At 38.5% G+C, this 23,834-nt stretch overlaps 1 protein-coding gene across 4 annotated transcripts in view; it reads right to left on the bottom strand.

Moving 5' to 3' along the window:
• PPM1A (protein phosphatase, Mg2+/Mn2+ dependent 1A) overlaps nt 1-23,834 on the bottom strand; it is a 50,483-nt gene that overhangs the window by 6,810 nt on the left and 19,839 nt on the right. For all 4 annotated transcript variants that reach the window (XM_072986811.2, XM_072986812.2, XM_078383813.1 and 1 more), the window contains exons 2-5: nt 15,607-16,460; nt 12,773-12,890; nt 6,759-6,867; nt 4,574-4,631 (exon numbers count right to left, since the gene is read on the bottom strand). In XM_072986811.2, coding sequence (XP_072842912.1) covers nt 4,574-4,631; nt 6,759-6,867; nt 12,773-12,890; nt 15,607-16,440 — 1,119 coding nt within the window. In that variant the 5' untranslated portion in view covers nt 16,441-16,460. The remainder of the gene's footprint in view (nt 1-4,573; nt 4,632-6,758; nt 6,868-12,772; nt 12,891-15,606; nt 16,461-23,834) is intronic.

Raw genomic sequence — 23,834 nt, forward strand, 5'->3', positions numbered from 1 at the left:
GACAACAAAGAAGAATGTCAGAGATAGCTCTAAATGTCCTTGAGGGCTGCCACATATCCAAGTTCATCTCTGAACAAGCCAGTTCCTGCAATATCAATAATTTCAGATTCTGAACTTTCACTTTTATTCCTAAGCCATTCATAGAACCGTAATTTTGCAAACCTCTATTCTTTCATATTATTTTGTTTCATGATTTGTGTAAGAAAAGCAAAGGAGAGGATCTGCTGCTCATTTTGTTTAAAGTGTTTTAAAAGAGGAAAGGAAAGGAAATCCTAAGAAATTATATTCCTAAGAATAAATAATGACTCAGTATTTATAGTCTTTTAATGGCTTGCATTAAAAATATTTTACTTATTTTTTTAAAAAAATAGTATTTTGTATTAAAACTTCTATCATTATTCTAGTTTCGAGCAAAACCTCAAAAAAGAAGACCTCTGCAATGTTTCTGTTTTGTTCCCAATACTTCTGCCAATATTTGAAATTCTGTGGCTACAAAACGTTAAAAATGATTAAGACGGGGTGCAGAAAGTTGCCCTGAAAATGAAAGTACATTTAAAAGTATGGCTTGGAGGAATAGTTTACATTAGTTGTTTTAAAACAACAGGATGCTTTCCAACAAGCCGGGGAACAAGGTCATTCATGCCTGCCAGTTTTGCATGGAAGTAAACTAAGGGTTGACTTGAAAATACATTGTATTGAGTATGCATTATGTTGCACTATTAAAATATGAAATTGTCATTTGTAAGTCTTATAGCACACTCTACTGGATATTATAAAAATCTAATGCTGCAATGGTTTAATGTCCTAGATCCTTGGTGCCAGAATGTCCTGATGTTGTAAGGTCCTATTCTTACAGTCTTACTGTTCAAAGTTCTGCAAAACTGGTAGTAATAAAAATGATGTAAATTTAACTAATGGCAGCTAGTAAGACATTACGTTACAGACCCCTGGAACAATAAAGACTGCAGGAACAATAGATTTTTCTATTGAAGAAATATTGTTGGACTTCCAGGCCCCTAGAATTTGCAGACCCTGGTGATAAGATTGTTTACAAATTAGGGAAAAGTGAAAACAAGTTGAAGAGTTATAAATATGGGGTGATAGGGCACATGCAAACAAGACAACTCATCAGAGCAAGACAGCTTCTACTGCACTACACACTGTATATCAACAAAATTACAGTGGTGCCCCGTATAGCGACGTTAATCTGTTCCAAGATTAACGTCGCTATACGGAAACATCGTAAAGCGAAATTAAAAAGCCCATTGAAACGCATTAAAACCTGGTTAATGCGTTCCAATGGACTAAAAACTGGCAGGGACAGGGTGGGTGGGGGATCCCGAAGGCTTCCAGGCAAAAGCCTGGAAGCCTTCGGGACCCCTCCTCCCTGTCCCCGCCGCCCCGCACTGCCTTTCCTAGCCGAGATCGGACTCCCAGGAGCCCGATCCAGGCTGGGGAAAGCAGCGAGGGGTGGCTGCCAGCAAAGGGGACAGGGTGGAGGGGAGATCCCGAAGCCTTCGGGACCCCTCCTCCCTGTCCCCGCCGCCCCACGCTGCCTTTCCTAGCCGAGATCGGACTCCCAGGAGCCCGATCCAGGTTGGGGAAAGCAGCGAGGGGTGGCTGCCAGCGAAGGGGACAGGGTGGAGGGGGATCCCGAAGGCTTCCAGGCAAAAGCCTGGAAACCTTTGGGACCCCTCCACCCTGTCCCTGCGGCCCCGCGCTGCCGAGCCCAGGATGCCTGACAGGCATCGGGTCTCCCCACCTTCCCCCCGCGGCTTGGATCCGACCCGCGGGGGCTAGCCCTGCCATGGCTGGACTCCCAAGAGTCCAGCCATGGCAGGGGTAGCCCCCGCAGGTCCGTTCCAAGCCGCGGGAGGAGAGTGGGAGAGCGGGGGGATCCGGATGCCTTTCAGGCATCCCGGGCTCGTATCCCACCCGCCGCTGGTTACCCAAGGCTGGGTAACCGGCGGCGGGTGGGATCCGAGCCCAGGATGCCTGACAGGCATCGGATCCCCCCACCCTCCCCCGCGGTGGCCTCAGAAGGACCCTTCGGAAGGGTCCTTCGAAGGCCACTGCAGGCATTTTCCCCCAGCTGAGTGGCGGGAGCGCTCCTTTGGAGGCTCCCGCCACTCAGCTGGGGGAAAATGGTGCCTATGGGGAAAACATCGCAAAGCGATTTTTCCCCATAGGCACCTTCGTTATACGATCGCAAAAGCGATGGCATTTTTGCCATCGCTATGCGAATTCGTCGTTAAACAGGGCACTCGTTATACGAGGCACCACTGTATATAGCAGAGCAGCTGGTGACAGAGGCAACACACAAATATCATGGATTTTCCTCCATAGATTTTAACTGGCAGATGACTTGAGTGAGCATTTAGAAAATGTATTATTTTTTTGCGTGTGTTCTTAATATGCCTAAAAGCTAAAAATGCTCTTTTTTTACTTTATACATAATTTTTTAACAATTTAGACATTTTATGAGATGCATTCTGTCTTTTAATTATGACTTCTGAAGCTATAAACTTTGTATTTTTAGAATTTAACTTAAAACATTATTTTTGATATTTTATTGTACTTTTCCTTCTGTATTATGGATTCAAACATAATTTATGTTCTGCCTACAATTTAAGTTTTAACATCGGCAACTTTTTACACGTTGCAAGGAGGGATGTATTTTTAGGTATTTGTGCCTGCAAAGCAAAGTGTGCTATTTACACATTGCCCCACAGTGCTTAAAGCACTCTCTGGGCGGTTTACAATTTAATAATGCAGGCTACACATTGCCTCCTCCCAGTGAGGTGGGTACTCCATTTACTGACCTCAGAAGGATGGAAGGCTGAGTCAACCTTGAGTCTGCTACCTGAGCCTGCTGGGACTGAACTCAGCTGGTGAGCAGAGCCTTGAATGCAATACCACAGTTTAACCAGGCTTAAAAGAAAAGTACTGTACTTCAAAATGCCAGACCCAGGGGAGGGGTATCAGGAGACAGGTATCTAGCTACTATCTTGTGTGCTCCCAGAGGCATCGTGGGGGGCCACTATGAGATACAGGAAGTTGGATTTGATGGGCCCTTGGTCTGATCCAGCAGGGCTCTTCTTATGTTTTAACCACTGCACCATGAGGCTAAAGTTTTCTTCACAACTATAACACTTTTGTAATTTACAACGATTTCGAGGTATTTTGTGCATAGGGAACATATGTAATATAGATAAATAAAGCTTGTAAAAGTAGACAACTTGATGTTGCCTGGATTTATTGCAACAAAGACTTATACCTTGATACTCAGATGATTTTCAATATGATTGATTGTGATAGTTTGATTTCATTCTGGAATTAACCATTAACTGGGATAAATACCAGTTGTTCTGATTTTTGCCCAAGAGGTCTATAAAGTTCTGTAGGACTCTTAGTGAGGATCAAGTTTAGTTTAGTTTAGTTTATCCAACCTGACTCCTCCATGAAGGACTGTAATGAATACTGTACATGAATATTCCTTTTGCTTTATGAATGAAGGGGGCACATTCTACACAATCCTTTCGAGCATGATTTCCCTCCTCAGGGTTTCCTGCCCCACCCTAAACCTCCTCCTCCTGCTGTATTCATTCTTTTCCTTTTTGAACATCTCGTAAGTCTTAGCAAAATGTTCCAGGTTGTGCCATGACAACGAACAATTCCATGGCAAACACAAACATTCTCGATATAGAATTATACTAATATGTTATTGAATACATTGCAGTAAACTATGTTATTCTAAATCATATTTTAAAAGACATTTGGTAAGGCATGGCCCACATGTATAAGCCACAAATAAAAGGATATTCGTTTTCGGTAACTGGAAACTTTTCAACTTGTCTCCTCTACTACCTAGAATAAGCACTGAGCTGAAAACAAGGATAGCAATTCTTTTCAATTGCCATCATCTGTATGCATGAAAGCAGAGCTAAGAACGTTTCTACTGCCTTCCTTTAACTCTCAAAGAGAAGCTTTCCGGAAGATAAAAGGGCAGAGAGAGAGAGTGTGTTGTGCCTAGAGCACACATCAATAAAGTGCATAAACATGTTACAAATAAGGATGCCGAATAAAAAGAAAAGAGGAAGCACAGAAACAAACAGGAAAACTGTGAAAGAAAAACAATAAATGAAATAAAAATAAATGTATTAAGACGTTCAAGTGTATTAGTCACAGGGCAATGTACATAGTATACAATTTGATAACCGATTATGCAGTTTAAAAAGTGAGAAAATGTTGTCAGGGTAGTAAGCATTGCCTGTAGAAGGTATTAAGCCAAAAAGCTGAGTCATCTTCCAATGATTTAACAGAGGCAAGCCAGTGGCATGTTTCTCAAGTGCTAAACTCAACAGTAAAAATGGACCTATTAACCTGAATTTATTCTGAGGTACACTATGGCATGACAATATCACATTCAAGAGCCAAAGACATATCACTACTCGCATGTAGCAAAATGCTTCTTGCTGCAAATATTTTCACACCCCTGACTTACAACATTTCAATTAACTACACAAGCTAGTATGAGCAGAAAGTCAGGCTGCTTGAATACATCAATACTCACAGCATCATCATTTCTATATGGGTTCAGTCTGTTATAAACTGCTTCAATCACACTCCGTCTAAAGCAAGTAAAGAAAAGAAAGGGTTCAAACACCAGCATTTCCTCAAGGGCAACAACAATGTAAAAACAAATTCTTAATATTGACATGCTTTGCAAAAATAATGTTATAATTCAGCATTATTTATTGTGAACTCCAGGTTGCCTATTTATTCATCCAAATCATATATGACCTTTCTGTCAAAAAGCATTCAAGGTGGCTTACCAAAATTCCATAAAATACTGTATTTTCCATGTATAAGATGCTACCTTTTTCTAAAATTGTTAGCCTAAAAATTGAGGGTTGTCTTATACACAGAAGCAAGCTGAGGAGAGAACAAAATGGCCCATACCTTGCCTCTGCAAACAAGCTTCCTTCAATCACAAGGCTTAGCTTCCTCCAATCAGGAAGCTTAGCTTCCTCCAGTCACAAGCCTTATGTAACTGACATCAGCTGATGGTGAACAAACCAATTACAACAGTGCTTAGATGCAACAGGGACACCTAATGTCCGAGCATTCTGAGCCCAGAGGCTGAATAAAGTTAAAGTGTGATGCATAATATGAGAGTATTGGTATGTCAATGTTTTATTGTTGTTTAGTCATTAAGTTGTGTCCGACTCTTCGTGACCTCATGGACAAGAGCACACCAGGCCCTCCTGTCTTCCACTGCCTCCCGAGTGGAAATGTTACCTAATTACTAAATAAAAATGTGTTCTGTTTTATGTTTAAAACATTGATGTCTTAATTTTAGGTTAGAAAAGTGGGGGGTGTCTTATACATGGGGGCATCTTAGACACAGAAAAATACGGTCATTGTTGATAATGGAGAAAAAAAGTACCAAAAAACAATACTGTTATATAAACACGGACAAAAGTAACCATTATTCAACAGAAAAACAACTTAAACAGTTACCTTTGGTGCAGTAAATTAAATGAAACTAATGGAACTACTTGGGAATCTACTTCAAAGAAGCCTTCACCTGGTATTTAAAATATACTGGAGGGGGGGGGGAAACCTGGTCAACCACCCTCTCTAAAATTTCTACCTATGAAATTATGACCATGGAGTATATTCCATACTGCAGTTCTTATTTATTTACTTATACTAACTAATGATACTGCTTATCTTTTTTAAGCAAACTGCTCAAGCTGAGAATACTAGTTAAATCAGAGGGTTATAAATCAAAAAGTAGTGCAACCAGTCCCTGTTGCCCTTCCCCTGACTTTTGAAAATCCCACTGGAGCCAGCTGTATCTAAAATATGAATTTCAATTCCAATTACTATGGAAAGGAAATTCCCAAAGAGAAGGAAATCTGGGATATTACTCTGAAGTCATCTAGCTAGGAAATTTCCACATACAAAAATCCAGATTAACCTTTTCAAGTCACTTCAAAGGTAATTGTAACACTCCAAATCTCACCACATAGCAACATCTAAAACTAAAATATCTGTAAGTAAAGGTAGCTGATTTCAGAAATAACCATGTCAGCCCATTTCAGCACATAAATCCAAAATAAAAACAAAACAGTAGTGGCATCTTAAAAACTTTAAAAAAAGTTATTTTTCTGTGAGCTTTTGTGGATTACTATCCTCCTCCTAAAATGCAATAGTAACTTAATTCTGTTAGTCTCTGAGCTGCCAAAACTTTCTTGTTTTGATTTATTTATTTTAATTATATTTATGTGTTAGAAATAAAGGCAACTAGGTATGGTGGAAATCTAACAATGCAGAATCAGTATTAAATGTAGAAAATAAGAATTATGGTTAATTTAGGAAAAACCACATAAATCCAAAAATCAAAAGCATCACAATTTTACACTTCATGACATAAAAGAGGTTAATATTAAGAACTTCTGTTAAAAGATGAGGCCACTCTTAAAAATAGCCTGACCTTTCTTCAGCTGTGGTATGACACAGGTTTACTTTTAATTTTAGCATCCACCTCCCAGACAGCCACAGCATATTGCACGTCTTCATTTCTTTATTTAACATAATCACCAGTTTGAAACATGGTGAAGCTGAATGCTGGCAAGATCCTCCCAAAAGATTTTAGCTTTTCTTCCCACATCCCTCATTTTAAGAGTAGCCTTAGGAAGAGTACAAGTCAATCCAAAATCAAATGCATATTTACAGTGATGTAAACTCACTTGCTCGCCAATTCACCCCCTGGCGGAAGGTTTGGGATGCTTTCGGTTTGTAATGTACGCATGACGTGGACTAAGTCTGGCACTCCTTCACCCTGCTTCTTTATGATCTCTGGGAATCAGAAGTACTATCTTTTAAAATCAATCCAAATGCAATTGAAAAGACTAACATTTAGTTTTATGAAAGACAGACTCAGTTTTTACATATTGAGTATTGTCTTTTCAGTGACTTTAGTACCTGATTAAAATAGTGGAGTAAGAAAAAATTAACCCTTTCTGTAACATCAAATTTCCAGTAAACGCTTCAATATTCAAACTATTGTAAGACTAAAAGACACAAATTTAACTAAATCATTATTTCAAAATGTCAACGCTTTGATGTTTCATAGTCCTACAAGAGAGCTGAAAAAGCCTACTCAAATTGTCTGAAAGGAAATTATTTTTTTTGTAAACAAATTTCAGAAAGAAATGCCATTGTAGACAATAAAAATTACATACTCACTGACCAGAATCATATTAGGTTGTTATGCCAGCTTAAGCGCAATGGTATAAACTGCAGTGCTAAATTGCTTGTATCCCATGCTGCAACACCAATTGCTTGAGTTGATATGTAATAATGAATGCAACCATAACACATTAACTAGGAACAATTCACCACTGTAGTTTTCACTACTGCACTAATAGCAATTTAAGATCATTTTATAAACCAAAAATATTATATAATTGACATAGTACAAAGCATACCATCTTGAATTAAAAGTTTTAAATAACAGAGGTATTACACAGTAAATTGACAAACCAAGAATCTGACTTTAGCTACAATTCCACTATTCAAATTTAAGCATTATTTGAATACTGAATGCTTTGCCAAAGTTCTCAGTCCATCTTGATGTCATTAATAAAGTCTATTCACAGAATTGCAGATGCCAAGATTTTAAAATCTCCGTATCTGAACATAAAACAAAATGTTAGGTTGCAAAAGTGTTTTACACCACCAACTGTTTGAATGGTTATGGAAACTCATTTCAGAAAGACAATACCAAAGTAAGTAGGATTTGAAATATTTGGATGTAAGAAATTGCTACAGAACAAATAAATCAGAATATTCATCCATTTAGCCCAGTACTGTCTCCATTAAGTTACTGTTGCTCTCCCAGGGAGCCACAGTAAGTTAGTTAAAAAAAAAATCTTTTCCAGCTTACCCAAGATCCTATTAAATGGATCAAACATTTTATCTTGCAATATGGCAGGTATCCTATATGGCAAAATGGCTGTTTTATAACTATGAGTGCAATAAGTCAAGAGGAGATTTTTGCATTTGGCATGAACATTTGAAAATATTTCATGTTTCAATGAGAAGCAGTTTTCCCAAAATAGGTAAATAATGTCAATGTTCTACCAAAATAAATAAAGTATTACCAAATAAAACTTCTCCAATCTATACCAATAAGTTACATGAAAACCATTTGAAAGAACAGAACAGCAAATGAAACCATCTAGCTAGTTTGCATACTACACTGCAGTTCTACGATATTTAAGTTAATGCTATATCTAATCACCCAAAAGATAGATAATAGTGGACAAGATCTGGAGAGCTGCTTTAGCCATGTACAAGGGTTTGCACTAGTCCAGTGAAATAGTTGACTTTCCTTCCCTTGTGAAAAGCCCTCCTCCCATTTCAGGGACACACTGCAGTACTGGACAAAAACATTTCCCCTTGCGATCACAGTGTTTACTGTACAATTATCTGGATCTTGCACAGTATTTGGAATCAGCTTTTTTGGAGTCTGCTAGGGCCATATTTTTTTATTTTACCATCTACTACTGAGGACAAAGATTTCTAATATTGAAAACTGAATAAAGAGCAAAGATCTCAGATTTGTTTTGTCAAGTGTTTTTATTTTGAATTGTGAACATCTAGTATAGTCTACATCACTCTAGTGCTATGTGATCTTTTGTACAAAAATAAAAGGATTTAAATTTACCTGAACTACACAATACTATAACCTAAAGTGTCAGTACATTTGAGATACATTCTCCACTAAAATGCATTTATACTCTATAGGAATGTAAATACAATTCACATATAATTCATGGCAGGATGAACCCAACCTACTGTCCTTCAGGTTCCGATACCTTTTACCAAAGCACAGCACTTGTCCTTCTTGACAATTTAAAACACTTTCTCAAACTGTAATGTAGGAAGACCAATGAAAGACAGATGAAAAGTGTTGATATGTTGCTCAGTTTAATGTAATTCCTTTTATCAATCAGGAGGTGTGCCTCTAAATGTTTGAGAAATATTCTGTGTTTTTACAGCTGTGGAAGAATGAGCTTGCATTCAAAGATCTGTGTATCCCTGCTTCCAAATGGAAGAAGCCAGCTAAATCTAAATCTTAAATGTTTGTGTTTTAAACAAGATAATTATTCAAACTCAGTGAATTCTTTGAAATACAGACACTTAAAAGCAGAGATATTATTCAACATATTTGCATTAACAATATTTATTTCAAAACATGCCGTTCTTGCCCCATCCCTGAGATGCTGCATCTCTGTAAGCTCAACCAATATGAACAAAGTTAGTATTGGTGGAGCAGCATGAGGATTGTAACTTTAGTAATGAACATCTGAGGGGCTTTATTTTGAAGAACTGGGTTTGCTAATAAAGTAACACAAAAACATAATTTTGGAATAAACTTTTCAACATCTGTAATTTGTACTGGTTCATGCAGGTGGCAGAGATTATTTACTATACAATTATAGCTGAAAAGTTGTATAACATGGATACAGAAAGAGGACAAATAAAATATATTTTGCTTTATGTCCTTCTAGCACAATCTACAACATAAGCTTTCTGCAACAATAAAGAACTCTCAATGACAAAATTAAGAATATCTCTATTAGAACATCAGATGAAAACTATCTAACTCAGTCATTCTGAGCAAAGGGACTCTGCCTACTCGTACTTTTTGTTTCAATGGAAGCAGTAAAATTGTTTCTACATTTTTAGATGATCACTATAAAATAAAAATGCCCAACTTAGCATCTGCAAACTGAAAAAAACCTAAAATCCTAGCATTTTAAGCCAATGTAAACTACTGTTATTCCTGAATGATTCCATTCACTCACTGAATGAGTTCTGTCACTCATAAATCACATTAAAGAGAGGACTGCTATTAAACAAAAGAAACTATGTACACCATGAAAGAGGAAATGCAGACTTCCATGCACACTTGAGGTTTCGATACAATTTCATCTCCAAAGCTGTCCCATAATGCTTAGCCTAAATTACTTTCTAAAATCTTCCAGATTTAGGAAGTTTAAAAACAATTGATGCCAGAAACATGGAGATAAATAATATATGTCAATAACAGGTAGTTCTTTCCTCCAAATCTCCCAAATTCAGGGTTTCTTTGAGACTACAAAAGATTTTTTTCAAAATACGGCAATATGCTCATACAGTAATTTCGGCTCACAGCTACCCAATTTACGTAGATGAAGTCTAATCAATTCTGCTCCCAGAAAAATAAGAAGTGAAAGATTAGATCATATGTATTAATATGGATGTTGTTTCATTTCACATGTAGATGGTTTCAATCATATTGGCTGATAACCAAAGAAACTCATGCATTCAAACGCCTTCCACTCATATACAGAGGAAGACAGCTCATTTTACTTTCTGGCAGCAGTCCCAATACCCTATCAAATACGCCAGAGGACACTTTGAAATAACTTTCCCAAAGCTGCATAGGAATAATATTCTGAAGAGATTTTGCTACACTTTACATACAACCTACTGAATCTTGGGACACTGAACATAAAATTTTAAAGTTCCACGGGAAACAAAACTGTCAAAAGAAAAATATGTTGCTTTCCAACGCTCATCTACATTTTATCTACTAAATATGGATAAATACTTCCCCACAATTGCTGCACAGAAATGTTTTAGCCAGTTTTTAACCACTGCATCCTGTCTACTATTATGTCAACATTTCATAAACGCAAAGAATAATACTTCTAAACATAAAATATGAGCAGCCATGATCAGCACTTCCCCCACAATAAGGAACATGTGCTACAATAAGTATGACAATTACTACTATTAAAAGTCACTTAATTAGTATTACAAAGCATTTGTATAATGCCTTCAAGTGCTAAATTTACCTCACGTACATTCTCATCTTTACCTCTTACAATCTGTCTGTAAGATAACTTGCTGTTATGACCTCCCTACAGAAGAGAAAGGTAACAAGTCAAAACAGTGAGTGCACTACCTAACTCTCTTACGGAGTTCATGACAGGCTAGATCTGGACCTCAGACTTACAGCCAACACACCAAGGGAGATCAAACTGAGCAGGCCAATGAGCCAATGTGAGACAAGGCACCTCTTATGCTTATTGGAAGTCATTACCCAAGGATTTAGACAAATTGGAAGAGAGCAACAAGGATGGTCAGAGGACTGGAAACCAAGCCCAGTGAGGAAAGATTGGAAGAATTGGGCATGTTTAGCCTTGAGAAGAGAAGACTGGGGGGAGATACAAGTGCACTCTTCAAATGAAAGATTGTCACAGACAGAAGGGTCAGGATCTGTTCTTAATCAATCCAGAGTGCAGGACATGTAATAATAGACTCAAGTTACAGGAAGCCGGATTTTGATCAAAATATCAGGGGGAAAAATTCTGTTAGAACAGAATGACAAAGAAACTAGTTACCTCAGGAGGTGGTGAATGCTCCAGTGCTGGAGACATTCAAGAGAAAATAAGATAACTATCTGCCAAATATACTTTCATTTGGATTCTTGCGTTGACCAGGGGATTGGGCTCATTTGTCCTTATAGGCCCCTTCCAACTCCATTATTCTATGAGTCTATGACATAAAGTGCATGTGATGTTTAATCGAATCACTAATACAGAAGACACAAAACTATCTTGCATTCATTCACAATGTTGATGACTTCAAAGACACAAAATGAGATCACCTTAAGCTTGGGTCCATTAGATTGTATTACCAATGTACACCTATTTTAAAAAAATCTTGTGAATTTGTATAAACTAACATTCACAACATGTCTACAAATGAAAGCGATGCTACTTACAACTTGCAATCTGTGTATGCCCTACTGAATGTACTGGGATTACTGTGTAATCATGCACAGGACTGCATGGCATATAGTTAAAATACTATATATACAGAGTGCAACAAAGTTTTTTACAACCTAGTTTTTAAACAGACTAGTTTTGAACTTTATGGCACAAAACTGTACAAAACACAATTTACTAGTTCAAAACTGTGTATGGAAGTCTTTCTCCAACCTCATTCCCTCTAGACTGCTGTCTGCAGTAGTCCAAAACATCCACAGAGTGCTACATTAGGGAAGACTGCTCTATGTTCAGATCTCTTTCAAAGTTGCTATTACATAGTGCACCAGATGCTGATAAACTACTTCCTTAAATATAAATTGCCTTCTTAATAACCTAGAACAGAATATAATTTACAGCCTAAATTTATTGCTGGTAATGGTCCCTTCATAAATGTCCAATATTTCTCTTATTGGCTGAAATCCTGTTGGTTAATATAGTTAAGTCACACTAAAGTAGACCCACTGCATCAGTGGGGATTTGGTGAGTCAACTTCTCCATACATTCCATTAATCCAAATAGGCCTAATTTAGTTGAGACTTGCACAGTCAAAACTGTATCAGGCTCATTTGAATCAATGGAAGTTACAGAGGAGTTGATCCATCAAATCTCTTCTGATTCAATGGCCTTACTCTACTTATTTTACTATGCTAAGCAACAGGATTTCAGCCATTGTTTGTAAACAGTCAAGGACAGCTACTTTAACAGGACATACCGCACATACATAAAAAACAATGGAAGTACTTTTATATTAAATGTACGTATTGTTAAACATCCTATGGCACTTAAGGATTTCATTAAAAACCCACAGACATTTTACTTGACCATTGGGCTTTGCTTTAAAAATGAAGTTACTTAATTTTTTTTAAAAGAGCCACCTTCTACTCTGCTTTCCAGGAACTTGTCCAGCTCTGCCTCTCTCTTCACTGCCTCTGGCAATACCTTTGGTGCATTTGGAAAACAGATCAATATCACACTCATGTTGTCTCGGCTTCCCTGGAAGGGAGGAGGGAAAAAGGAAAGAGTTAAGATGATATTTTATTTTTCAGCATACCCAACATTTCATGACATCACAGAATCTTCTCACTATCCCGATACATCAAGAGAAAACAAATTTCACTGCATCACACTTCTCGAATCCTAATTTAACACAATCCTTGCTTCAAAAGTTGCATCACTCATGTTGGATCCAAGTTTAGGAAACATAACCCACATTGCATCACCAGTGAAACAAAGCATACACAGTCTTCATCTTCATGAAAGGTGATACTCCATTTTTTTGAGAAGATAGAGTTTGATGAAACAATCAAGGAAGGAATTATATGCCATCAAACAGACGGAAGATTTTTTGATTGATGCTCAACTAAACTTACTAAGGCTCATATGATGTAATGCTAGTTGCATATATCTTTCTTTCCATTTGATATTTTAAGAAATCCAAAAGAATCTCCATAAGGCTCAAGTTAGAGCAAAGAAAAAGTGGAGACAAGTCTGGCTCAGGCTTAACCCTGCCCCTCAGATCATCTTTCTACCTCCCACATCTGCCTATTTTTCTCTTTGGGAGAGAGAGAAAAAAAACAACTGGACCTTTTCTCCCAGGTAAGTCAAAACCAGGACAGAAAGATATTATTTAATCAGAAAATGGGAAGCGGTAAGGAATAAAAATTAATAGTTCATAGGTCTGGATTCTTTAGACTTTAAAGAAAGTGTGGCGTAGAAACATGAAAACTATAAATAAAGTTAGCTTGTCTAAGTTTGAAATTTTGTATAAATAAAATGTTTAAATGATTAAGGGGGTATTAGAATTATAACTTTGGAATTGTGAGATGTGATCATAAAATGGAGGTTTGAATAGCAATTGTATGCCTGTTAACAGTTACTCCTGGGCATACAGCTATTTTCACCAGACTGGCAAAACACATGTAAAAGCTACTGGTTCCACAAGATTAAGAAAGCACATTTTAATCCAATAGTGTTTGCATATGTTTCTCTACTAAAATGAAACTGACAGAAAAACACTGTATCCCTGCTTCAATGGCAAAATTAGTCTTCTTGTTTTCAAAACAACTATATCAACATTTTCTGCAGTGCAGGCCAGTTCCACTGGAATTTCTATTTTACCCAGGACTGTGATTGCCAGCTGAGCTGCAGATACCTACTTGTCTTCCTTAATAAATCAAAGCATCCAGATACTGTAAGTATACATAGTGAAAGTGTTAGTGAGAAAACAGGAGGCTACACTGCAGCAGACTTCATTATCAGAAGCAAGAAACGCATACGGACAAGATCACGGATTTCCCTCCACAGACTCAAACTGGCAAATGGCAATGGGTTGGGTGAGAAAACCATGTTTTTCATGTATGCCTGGATATGCTAAAGGTGGCAATCAGCTGCTCAAAGCTACAATGCTTAAAGCTGTAACAATTATGAAATTGTAATCTTTATCTTAGAGGCGTAGAGGTGCACTCTGAGTGTTTTTTGTACGTCTTTTAAGCCTATAGGCACCTGTATTTTTAGAATGTAATTATAACATTCTCCTTGTTCTTTTTTGTTCTTAGGTATATTTCTACTGTACTTTTCATGCTCTAGTATGCTGAATGGAATATTAAGTTCTGCCTACAGCTTGATTTCTGCTTTATGTATTTTGAACGTACTTCTGTTGGCAGCTTTTCAGAGTTATAAAAATTTTGGATGGCTTTACGTGATTTAACATTTGTTTGCTACTCTGTGCTGTCAAGTCAGAACCAACTTACAGCGACCCTAACAGGGTTTTCAAGGTGAGATATTTAAGGAGTGTTTTTACAAGTTTTACCCCAGTCAGTTTCCATGACTAAGTGGGGACTTGAACTCTGTTATCCAGAATTTTAGTCAGTCACTGCATCCACTACAACAGCTTTTTTCATAGCTGTAAGACTGACTTCTGTGTAACTGATATACGCCTATAACTGCCAAGTTACATGTCTTCAATTTTGGATTTTTGATACTTTCATGCATATGGAACACAGAAGCATAGATAAATAAAGCTTGTAAGTTAGGCAAGCTGATGTTTCTTCACTGTTAAGTGAAACAACAACTTCTCCTCCTCCTCTGAAGGCAGATAGAGCATTCAAGCAACTTATATTTTGGAATACAGGTGGACTTTGATATGGTTGACATGGTTCTCACACTGGAATTAACCCTTTCAGGGATAAATGTCAGCTGTGACAGACTCCCACAGACTCAAACTACCAAGGGATGCTATAAATGGAACAATTATTCCAGTATAACTCCATCAACACAAAATTCAGCAGCAAACCACTGCAAGTAAGGAAATTCATGTAGGCATGTGCCCAGTCAGGCAAGTAAATTCTGACCCAGGTAAGATTTGCACTGATGAGAATTAAGGAAGCAGGTGTAACTAATAATAATTTGGCTGCTGTGTAAATTGGCCCTATAAAAGAGTACCAATTATTCACAATGACTTACCCATGCAATTTTTTTCCTGTAAAATCTTATATAACACAATCTAGCAATACAATAATATAGGTTTAATTTCAAACTGCAAGGGTCCACTTCTGATCTTATGATTTAATCCGCAACCATGCTGGTGTTGACTAGTTACCTCTTTCAACATTCCAAAACACATAAACAGTAACATTAAAATCATATGTAGATTTTATGCCCATCCTTCTATCAAATAAATATATACATTTCTTTTAGAATGCCTGCCTACCTTGTACAAACAGGTGTCAACTATCTCATTGCAAACTCTTTCAAGGTCATCAGTGACTTCAAGCCTAGATCTGACAAATTCACACAGCTCTTCGTTTCCCATAACATCCCAGATTCCATCACAAGCAAGTATGATGAACTGATCATCTTCTTCTGATCTTTCTATTTCATAAACTTCAGGCTCAGGAGAGACAAGCTGCTCTGTAGGGCCTTTCCCATGAACACATTTGTAATCAAAGTCCCCGAGTGCCCTAGACACTGCAAGAGATCCATTCACACGCTGAATCATTACTGAGCCACCTGCATTCTGTATACGTTCCTTCTCCAGTGGATTATTTGGTTTGTGATCTTGTGTGAAAAAATAAACCTTCCTGTTTCTACAAAGTAAACCTCTAGAGTCCCCACAGTTTATAAAGTAAATGTGTTGAGGAGAAATCAGGACTCCCACAGCCGTTGACCCGCTTCTGTCCGCACCATGCTTCTTCTCTGAAAGTAGCCTCATTTGTTCATCAATCTGAAGAAAACCTGTTCTGATTCCAGTCTTTACACTTTCCACAGATGGTGAAGTACCACGCCCTTTAAAATCATGATTGCTTGTGATGTGTTCTAATAAATGCTCACAGCAGTATTTGGCAACTTGGGATCCAGCATGTCCATCGTATACAGCAAAAAAAGACCATCCATCAAGTCCATTTGGTAAGCCAATTACAGCTGTATGTGCATCCTCCATCTCAACACGCCAACCTTGCATGCTACTTAGTCCATAACGTAGTCCATTGCCTTGCCCCTGGGCATTATGCTTCTCCATCTTTGGCTTATCTAAAAAAGCTCCCATGATGTCTTGGTCTGTCAGATCTGTGGAGATAAAAGATCTGTTAAGCTACTGCTTGTGTACAATTAGCTGTTTGTTTATACGTTGAACATACTGCTTAAAGGAAACAACATCTAAAACTGAATTATAGCCTTTACTATATAAAACATAAGAAATACTGTATGCTGAATTGCACAGCATTAACCTTAACTTGGAATTTAACTATTTTACTTTTATTAATTCATGGTTTTCACTCACTGGCATACTTCATGTATTTTTATAAATATTTAAACTGTTCCAATGCAAGAGACAGGTCAAAACTTCATAAGATGGCTTTTATGACAACATCCTCAATTAAGTGTAAATACATCAAAACAACTCAAACTCTTCATATTCTTTGCTGTACTGTACAGCAGTATTTTCAGATACACATCTGTATACAAACAAACCAGATTCAGATTAAAGCCTATTAAAAATATCATGCATTTGGCCAGTGTCACTGTAAAAGGTTAACGCTGTTACATAATGACTGAAAAGTGCAATTTGTGTGTAAGAAGAATCTCACACACCCAAATTCACTTATTTGGTTTCACCAATTTTACGAATGGGTTGGTTCCAGAATCTGTCCTTATTTGGCAGTATTCAAGAAGCCACCCACCCCATTTCATCATATTCAATACTTCCATGGAGTACAGAGAATTCATGGAATTTCACTTTTGTCAGCATAGTTCTGTATCACTAAATCTGGCACCAATCCAGTATTTCCACAGATTTTTGTTTACACTGTTAATATAACTTTAGACTCACACAACCATGAAACTGGAAGGGACCCCAAAGTCATTATTTCAACCCCCTGCTGAAGCAGAAAATCCACAGCTAAAGCACTGAGGGCAGCTGGCCATCCAACCTCTGTTTACAAATCTCATATATAGGAGAGTCAATTTCCTTTGGAAATAGTCTGTTCCACTGTCAAACAACTCTTACTGTCAAATGTCCTTCCTAAAGCTTAGTCAAAACTCCCCTTTCTGTAATTAATTTGGGCTGTACCTTCTAATGCTGGAGAAAAGAAGCTTGCCTCGTCATCCACATGACAGAGTTCTAAAAAATGAGAAGCATAGACTAAACTTACTCAGCTCCCTCAATTCTTCCTCATACGGCTGTATTATCGGATCCCTTACTAACCTGGTCTGACCAAGATGAGGTCTGACCAAGGCAGAATAGAGGTACACATCACTTGATCTGGAAACTGGACTTCTATTGATGGAGTTTAGGATTGCATGGGGGTTGGGGCAGTGCTGCTGCATCACACTGCTGACTCATGATCTGCTAATGGTCTACTAAGCTTATCTTTTTTATATGTACCACTGCTAAGCCAGCTGTCACCCATCTTACATTTGGCCTCTGGTGCTTACAGAGAACTTTATCTTTCCCCAGTTGAAACTCATTTTGCTTTGCCCCAGTGGTCCAATCTGTTCAGGCCATTTTGAATCCTTATTCTGTTTTCTGAAGTATGAGCTACTCTTTTCCGGTTTGGTATCATCTGCAAATTTGATTAGTCTCCACGTCATCACAGAATCATTTATAAAGATGTCCGACAACACTGAAACCAGGGCAGAACCCTGTAAGGCCCCACTTGTCATTCCCCTTGTTAAGATTTGAAATCTTGCATATGTTGAGTGCTGTAACAATTAAGGGGAATGTGAAAAATGTAACCCTGAAAACATACTCAGTGCTTTAAAATGAGGTCTGAATAGCAATATATTAAAACCCCTGATGAAACATGCAGCCAGTTCTCCAGTCAAGCCTGAAAGCAAGGTCAGTATAAAATAACAGAAATAACATTACCATGCAAAAATCCCTTTCATAGTAAGCTGACATTCGAATGTGGACATTGATAAGAAAAACTCAAATACTGGAGGGAGGGGAGTCTTAGAAACGGAAACTCCTAAACTGCAAGTATGGCAAACTGGTATCTGATCCCATTTGCTCACCAGCACTTTACAATGATCTAGCACAGGGGTCAGGGAACTTTTTTACCTTTTACCCCCCAAAAAAATTTATATACGCTGACATTACCCCCTTGATTCGAAAGGAAGGAAATCATACATTATTTGAATTAAAAGTATTACTGAATCTACACAGGCTATGTACCGAACTAGCAGGATGCACCAAATTGATAAAGATGTGCACTATTTTTGCTGGAACACATTGCACTCCAGCCATGGTGTGGTATAGGGAGTAGTAAGGTGTCCAACGTGCCTAGCAAGTTGCATTAAATTTTTCCTAGCTCGCAGAGGATTTAATCATCATCAGTGGCTGCCAGAGTGGTGCTAGCAATGACATGCTTGCTAGAGACAGCCAATGCAGAATTGGGGGGGGGGCTTTCCCTACCACTTTAATCATTCTATGTGTGGTGTGCAAAAAGGAACAAACCAGGCTAAAGGCCATGTCACCCACCCTGGTGCCACAGCCCAATATCAAAGGACCAGTGTGCTTTTTTTATCATCATCAATGGAAAACTCAGCAGTGGCCAGAGGATTGGAAAAGATCAGTCTACATCCCAATCCCAAAGAAGGGAAGTGCCAAAGAATGCTCTAACTACCATACAATTGCACTCATTCCGCACGCTAGCAAGGTTATGCTCAAAATCCTACAAGACAGGCTTCAGCAGTATGTGGACGGAGAACTCCCAGAAGTACAAGCTGGATTTCAAAGGGGCAGAGGAACTACAGTGGAGTCTTGACTTACGAACGGCTCCACTTACGAACTTTTCGACCTACGGACTTCTCCGGCTGCAAAATTTTACTTCGACTTGCGGCCGGAGAATCGACCTACAGACCTGAAGGGGGGGCGGGGAAAGCGCCCAATTCAAATTTGGTGCTTTCCCCGCCTCCCCCTTCCAGGACATAGGCCGTAAGTCGTGCCTCCGGATGCCTTGCAGGGCTTCTCTGCCGCCATGGGAAGCATCTTGGAGGTCCCCCGCCGCTGCCAATAGTGCTTCGGAGCCACTATCAGCAGCGGGGGAGACCTCCGGGATGCCTCCCATGGTGGCAGAGAAGCCCTGCAAGGCATCCGGAGGTCCCCTGCTGCCGCCGCCGCTGCTAGAAGCCGCGATGTGCTGGGCAACCCAAGCCATGCTCGGACTCCCAGGAGTCCGAGCATGGCTTGGGTTGCCCGGTGCGGCACAGCTTCCCCCCGCCGCCAGGAGCCAAGCCGGCAACCCCAGCCATGCTTGGACTCCCAGGAGTCCGAGCATGGCTTAGGTTGCCCGGCGCGGCTTCCTGCAGCCGCCAGGAGTCGAGCCGCACCCGGCTATCCCAGGCATGGTTAGACTCCCAGGAGTCCGAGCATGGCTGGGGTTGCCCGGCGTGGCGCGGCTCCAAGTGGCGGCGGCAGGGTAGGGGGTGTCCGGATGCCTTCCATGGCTTCTCTGCCTGGAAGGCATCCGGATACCCCCACCCTGCTACCGCTGCCGCTGGGAGCCTTCGAAGCTCTCAAAGGGCTTCCTCCAATGTCGGGGGCAAAGCCTTTTGAGAGCTTGGAAGGCAAACAGGCAGGGAGAAAAGGATGGAAATTCGAATTTCCCGCCCTTTCTCCCTGCCTTCTTGCCTTCTGAGCTCTCAAATGGCTTCCTCCAATGTCTGCTCATTACCCCCAGGATTTTCACTTTTATGATCTAGCAAAACCATACCTAAGTAAATTACGTACGATGGAATCAATCTGCTACTACAGCAGGTACAAGGGAACAAGTAGAAATACAAACAAAGGATCTGCTTCTTTAGACATTTGTTTCCTTAGCAAAAACAATAGTCATTCTCATAGAAATACAATGTTGCACAATGGTAGAGGGCGGGGTTTCACTTAACTGGGGCTTATTTTGGGGGTAGGGCTTATATGACAAGCATCCTAAAAGATTACATTAGGATTTATTTTCAGGTTAGGTCTTATTTTCAGGGAAACAGCGTATCTCCCCATATCTCTCCAGAAATACATTGATTCTTCTTTTGGTGCGTACCCCTTCCCTTTAGTCTAGACATGTTCCAGAAATGATTTTAGACAAATATGGAATGCATTATTTTGTTAATGTTACTCTTTTGATTTTCATATCAAAAGTCAATTTATCATTAATTGCCATGTTCTACGTTTCTCTATCCATATTAATCTGATCATCACTTTTCCAATTCTTTGCAATTACCATATTTTCCCTGTATAAGACACTCCCCATGTTTTAAATGGGTTTTTTTTTCGCTGTGCAATGATTGGTTCCCTGTTTTGGGAACCAATTTTCGCTTTACAACGATCAGCAAACAGCTGATTGTCGGGTTTCAAAATGGCCAATGGCTGAAGAAAATGGCCCCCCGCTGTTTTCTAGGATGGATTCCTCACTTTACAGGCACTGAAAATGGCCACCGTATGGAGGATCTTTGCTGGACGAGCAGGTATTCAGCCCATTGGAACGCTCTGAACGGTTTTCAATGCGTTTCAATGGGTTTCTTTATTTCGTTTTGACGACGTTTTCGCTCTACAGCGATTTTGCTGCAACGAATTAACGTCGTTAAGCGAGGCACCACTGTATGTTTAACCATGTTGGAATATGTTTCCCAACACCTCTCTTATTTGCTTTTTATTTTGTATCTTTTCCATCCAGTCTTTAACCCTTATAATTCCTTTATTCTTTACTAACAGTTTCACTTTCCTTTTAAGATTTTCTGGGAAAATTTTTATGTTGACTACCTGGGTCAGAGGGGAAATCAGTTGCCTCAATACTTTTTCATAACTTCTCCAGCTTTCTAACAAAGGTTTCTAACAAAGGTTTCAGAAAAGGGTTTCTTATACAGTATGCTGTCTCTGTCTTTAAAAAGGGCAAAAAAGAGAAACCTATTCTCGATTATGCCAGAGTGCAGGACACGCAACAATGGACTCAAGTTAAAGGAAGCCAGATTTCGGTTGAATATCAGGAAAAAAATCTTAACTGTTAGAGCAGTGTGACAGTGCAACCAGTTACCTTGGGAGTTGGTGAGTGCTCCAACACTGCAGACACTCAAGAAAAGTTTAGACAATCACCCTGCAGATACGCTTTGATTGTATTCCTACACTGAGCAGGGGACTGGATTTGAATGCCCCTTCCAACTTCACTTTTCTATGATTCTATGATATTATTAATCCCTTCCCTAATTTTTTTCTTTGAACATTATACTCTCAAAATTGTCCTCACTTTAATCCTTTTCAAATTATTTCTATATCAGGATTTTAGTATTTAATATAACATTTGGAATATGGCGTAATAGATCTGCTATATAATTTGGTGGAATGTATCAGAGTTTCATATTAATCCTAGCTCTTTCATTTCCATTACAGTACTAGTTAATCAAAATCTACCATTCTTTTTAATTTTTCTGCTATCTTTATGAGTAGTATCCAGAATAAAAAAATGTAATATAAGGATAATTTTCATTTTACATATCAATGTTCTACCAAACCATGACATCTTTAATTTTTTATATTCCTTTATTTAATCATTTGTCTCTTTCTTCAACCTCTCCAGGTTCATTTTAATTATATCCTGAATTTGCCAGGTTGTTTATCCCTAAATATTTACAATAATTTTAAAGCTTCCCCTCAAATTTGTTTCCCATGCTCGCCTTTTCTTGTTCATCATAATTTTGTAATATGCATTCCAACTTATTCCAGTCAAGCCTTAATCTTGTTACTTCCTCAAACTGTTTTAAGTGTTCTTTTATTCTATGAATGGTTCTAGTGGATTCTTAGTTATTAATAATAAATCAGCTGCAAAAAGATTATCTTGTTATATTCCATGTGTCCCATTCCCTTTATTTGTTTATTCTAATTACCTGTGCCAACATTTCTCTTATCAATGTAAATAAAACTGGATATAATGGCCATCCTTGTCTTGTTCCACCTCCTAAGGATATTAGCTGTGATATATCATCATTCATAGTTACTCTAGCTATATTTTGTGAGTACTGTATAGTGGTTGTATTATATGCTTGAAGTGAGTACTGAACCCTAATTGTCCTATCAACCTCTTTAGCCTATTCCACTCCACTGAATCAAATGCTTTAAAAATAGCTAAAGATCCCAACTTTAGCTTTTATTCCTTTTGATTCCTTTTACTGAATGTATTAGATTAAATACTCTTCTCGTTAAATCAGTCATCTATCTCTCTTGCAAGAAATCCGAATTTCATTTATTATGTAATTTTTATATAATTAAGTATATGTAATGATATACTTTCAGCAATAGCTGCAGGAGCCCCCCACCCAAAATCCTTTTAAGCACTGAGGAGATACTCTTAATATATTGTATTTGTAATGCTATCTCTACAATTCACATTCTCAGATGGAAAAACAAGGGGAAAAACTGACTTAAGTTAATTTGTGGGTACAACTGTGAATTATAGTATAAACCACTTCCATCTGTCTTAACTCATTAATCTATGTATTTTTCCAAAATGTGCAGCTTGTACCTCGTGACCACTGAAACATGTAGAAAAGGCACACCATTCTAATATATTTTCATGTACAGGTACAGTGGTTCCTCGCTTAGCGATTGCCTCGTTTAACGATGTATTCGCTTAACGATGAGGTTTTTGGAGCGATTTTGCGCTCCGTTTAGCGATGTTCCCTATGGGGAAATTTTGCATAGTGATGTTCGGGACCTTGCCTCACTTAGCGATGACAGTTTAGGTCCCCTGTTTCGCTTAGCAATGTTCCGTTTCCGGTATTTTTAAAGTGTCTTAAAATGTTCAAAAACTATTTTAAATGCTTGGAATCGTTAGTGCACCTTGTAAAACCTTTGCAAACTTAATTTGACTTTGTTCTGAGTCTTCATTAATTTTTGGTGAATTCCCCCCCAATTGGAATGCAATGAACTGAAACCTACAGTTCAATGCATTCCAATGGGGGGGGGGGAATTCACCAAAAATTAACGAAGAGTCAGAACAAAGCCAAATTAAGTTTGCAAAGGTTTTACAAGGTGCACTAACAATCCCAAGCATTTAAAACAGTTTTTGAACATTTTAAGACACTTTAAAAATAGCAAAAACGGACATCGCAAAACCATTGGAATGCACTGAATAGGCTTCAATGCATTCCAATGGGGTAAACATTGTTTCGCTTAGCGGTTTCCTATGGCGATTTTGGAACGGATTAACCGGTTTTCAATACATTCCTATGGGAAATGGTGTTTCGCTTAGCGATGTTTTCCCATAGCGATGTGTTTTTTTAACCAATTAACATTGTTAAGCGAGACACCACTGTATAAAAGAAGTGTTATTTTTCTTGGTGGTTTTTTCATATTAATTTTCTCAGCAACACCTGTTTTAGAAACAAAAATGTATACATGCTATAGATCCCAAATATGAATATAGGAAGTCAACAGAGGATACCAAAACCTAT

The sequence above is a fragment of the Pogona vitticeps genome, chromosome 1 (genome assembly GCF_051106095.1).
Source record: "Pogona vitticeps strain Pit_001003342236 chromosome 1, PviZW2.1, whole genome shotgun sequence".
Lineage (NCBI taxonomy): Eukaryota > Metazoa > Chordata > Lepidosauria > Squamata > Agamidae > Pogona > Pogona vitticeps.